Genomic DNA, 2500 nt, shown 5'->3' on the forward strand with positions numbered 1-2500 from the left:
GCTGTACACTCACTACTTTACATTGTAGCAAAGTGTCATTTCTTCAGTGTTGTCACATTAAAAGGTATAATCAGATATTTACAAAAATGTGAGGGGTGCACTCACTTTTGTGAGATACTGTCTAACTGTATGGTGATGTTGTGGTACAACAGGCATTACCGTACGTCAGGGGCAGAAACTCCCTCAAACCCCGGCGGCGTCAGTGAAGAATTCCGCAGGAAGCATCAGCAGCGGGAGAGAGACCGGCGAGAGCACGGCGTTTACGCCTCGTCTAAAGAGGACAAAAACAGAGACAAGGACCGAGAGAGATCCAGAGACAGAAACCGGGAGAGGGACCGAGAGCGGAAAAGTGATCGAGGTGAGTACCACTTCTTTCTTTTCTTCCTTTCTCTCCCTCCATTGCTTTCTGTTTCTCCCTCCCTCCCTCTTTTTCTCCCTTTCTCACTTTCCCAGCCCCTCTCCCTCTATACCTACCTTCCTTTACACTCCTCTCTCTGCCCCTCTCCTTCTTTCTTCCTTCCTCTCTCTCTCCCCCCCTCCCTCTCTTTCTTCCTTACTCCCTCCCCCTTTCCCTCTCTTCTTTCCTTCCTGTCCCACCACCATCTCTTTCTTCGGGCGGGGCTCTCTCTTTCTTCCCCTCTCCCCATCCCTCCCTCTTTTTCTCCCTTTCTCACTCTTGCTCCCCTTCTCCCTCCATGCCCCCTTCCTTTACACTCCTCTTCTGCTCTCCCTCTCTCTTCCACCCTTCCTCACTCTCTCTGCTTCTCCCTTCCTCTGTTCCTCCCTCTTTCTCTCTCTCTCTCTGTCTCTCTCGTTTCATGTTGTTTTGTTGTTGGTGCAGATGAACGGGACCGCGGTCGGGGGTCCAGCAGCAGCCGCTCGGAGCACTCGGACGGCAGCGCGAGGAGCGAGCGCTCGCAAAGAGACGGCTGGTCTGAGCGCATCAGCCGCGGGAGTCGCAGGGACGAACCTCAAACTCCCCGCAATCGGCCCAGAGGTCAGCGAGTCACTCCGACTGCTTCTTCTAAACATAATCGGATGAGGCGTTTCCGATAACGGCGTTCCAGCGTCTGAGGAATAATCCAGAAAATTCAAATGATTGTGTGCAGTTATTAGCGTGCTGTTTATTTTTGAGTAGACTCAGCCGTGTTTGAATGTCTTCATCTTTCATGACTCTCCACAACCCGAGTTATTCATTGTCGTGTCGTACACAGACGCTCCGACACCGTCTGCCTCCAGCTGGGACGAAGACGACAGTGGCTACTCTAGCTCACGCCGTTCCCACTGGGAGAGCCCGTCTCCGACCCCCTCGCACCGCGAGACCGATCGCTCGGAGCGCAGCTCCCGCTCAGGCCGCGACAGCGAGAGGAGAGAAAAGTGAGCGTTGTAGAAATCATGACATTATCGAAGAGTAAAAATGGATGTTCATTTTTGGTTAACATGTCGTGTCGATTGATTGCGTGTCGTGTTTTTGTTTCTAAGGTCAACGCGAGCTCGTTATCCGGAGGACACGCCTCTTCCCACGCCGTCATACAAATACAACGAGTGGGCCAATGACAGGAAGCATCTTGGCTCCACGCCTCGTCTGTCCAGAGGGAAAGGTGTGTGTGTGTGTGTGTGTGTGTGTGTGTGTGTGTGTGTGTGTGTGTGTGTGTGCGCATGTGATGGGGTGGTGTGATGAAATGGAGTTACTGTTACCACCATGACGCTGATTACTTTACTATAACAGCGCGTCCCGAAGTGTTTCATTCCGCTCGTACCGCAGCCGAAGAGAATTTCTTTTCGTTACAGACTGTCGCGTCGTATTTAAAAAAATGTATTTATTTATATTTACATTTAATGTTGCGGAATAAATAATAAGTGGTATAAATAAATAAGTGAGTGAGTGAAGGTAGATTTAAGGATGGGTTAGACGGAGTGTTTAACTGTACCGCTGTGTGCCGTAGGTAAAAAGGAGGGCGGCGAGGACGGCATCAGTTTCGATAACGAAGACGAGAAGGAGCAGTGGGAAGAAGACCAGAAGGTCGGTGTGCGTCCCTGATTCCGTTCCCCTTTAAACTGTGATCGTAGTCCATCGTTTGTTTACGAAGCCTTTTTAAACTTGTCCACAGCAAGCAGACAGAGACTGGTACATGATGGACGAGGGCTACGACGAATTCCACAACCCTCTGACTTCCAGCTCGGACGAGTACGTGAAGAAGAGAGAGCAGATTTTGCAGAAGCAGACACAGAAACGCATTTCTGCACAGAGACGGCAGATCAACGAGGTACACTTTAACGAGCTTCTCTCAAAAGTCTCGGTCTCGGTTCTGTACTGCTGCTGTAATCGTAAAGACCGGTCCTGCGCTCATCCCGGGACTCCTTATACCGCAGTCCGTTCGACTCGGAGCTCCGATCTAAACACGTTCTCTAAACACGAGCAAAGGTCGATCATGTTTGTATGGCTGGTCTCTGAATTTTATCTATCTCTATCTGTCTCTCTCTCCATCTACCTCTCTAT

General features: G+C 50.4%; 1 protein-coding gene across 1 annotated transcript in view; it reads left to right on the top strand.

The window, feature by feature from the left end:
- dhx38 (DEAH (Asp-Glu-Ala-His) box polypeptide 38) overlaps positions 1-2500 on the top strand; it is a 19332-nt gene that overhangs the window by 3256 nt on the left and 13576 nt on the right. The window contains exons 3-8 of the mRNA XM_017478096.3: positions 153-358; positions 842-997; positions 1215-1377; positions 1483-1601; positions 1947-2023; positions 2112-2267. Of these exons, the coding sequence (XP_017333585.1) occupies positions 153-358; positions 842-997; positions 1215-1377; positions 1483-1601; positions 1947-2023; positions 2112-2267 (877 nt within the window). The remainder of the gene's footprint in view (positions 1-152; positions 359-841; positions 998-1214; positions 1378-1482; positions 1602-1946; positions 2024-2111; positions 2268-2500) is intronic.

Source organism: Ictalurus punctatus, chromosome 10 (assembly GCF_001660625.3).
Source record: "Ictalurus punctatus breed USDA103 chromosome 10, Coco_2.0, whole genome shotgun sequence".
NCBI classification, from domain to species: domain Eukaryota; kingdom Metazoa; phylum Chordata; class Actinopteri; order Siluriformes; family Ictaluridae; genus Ictalurus; species Ictalurus punctatus.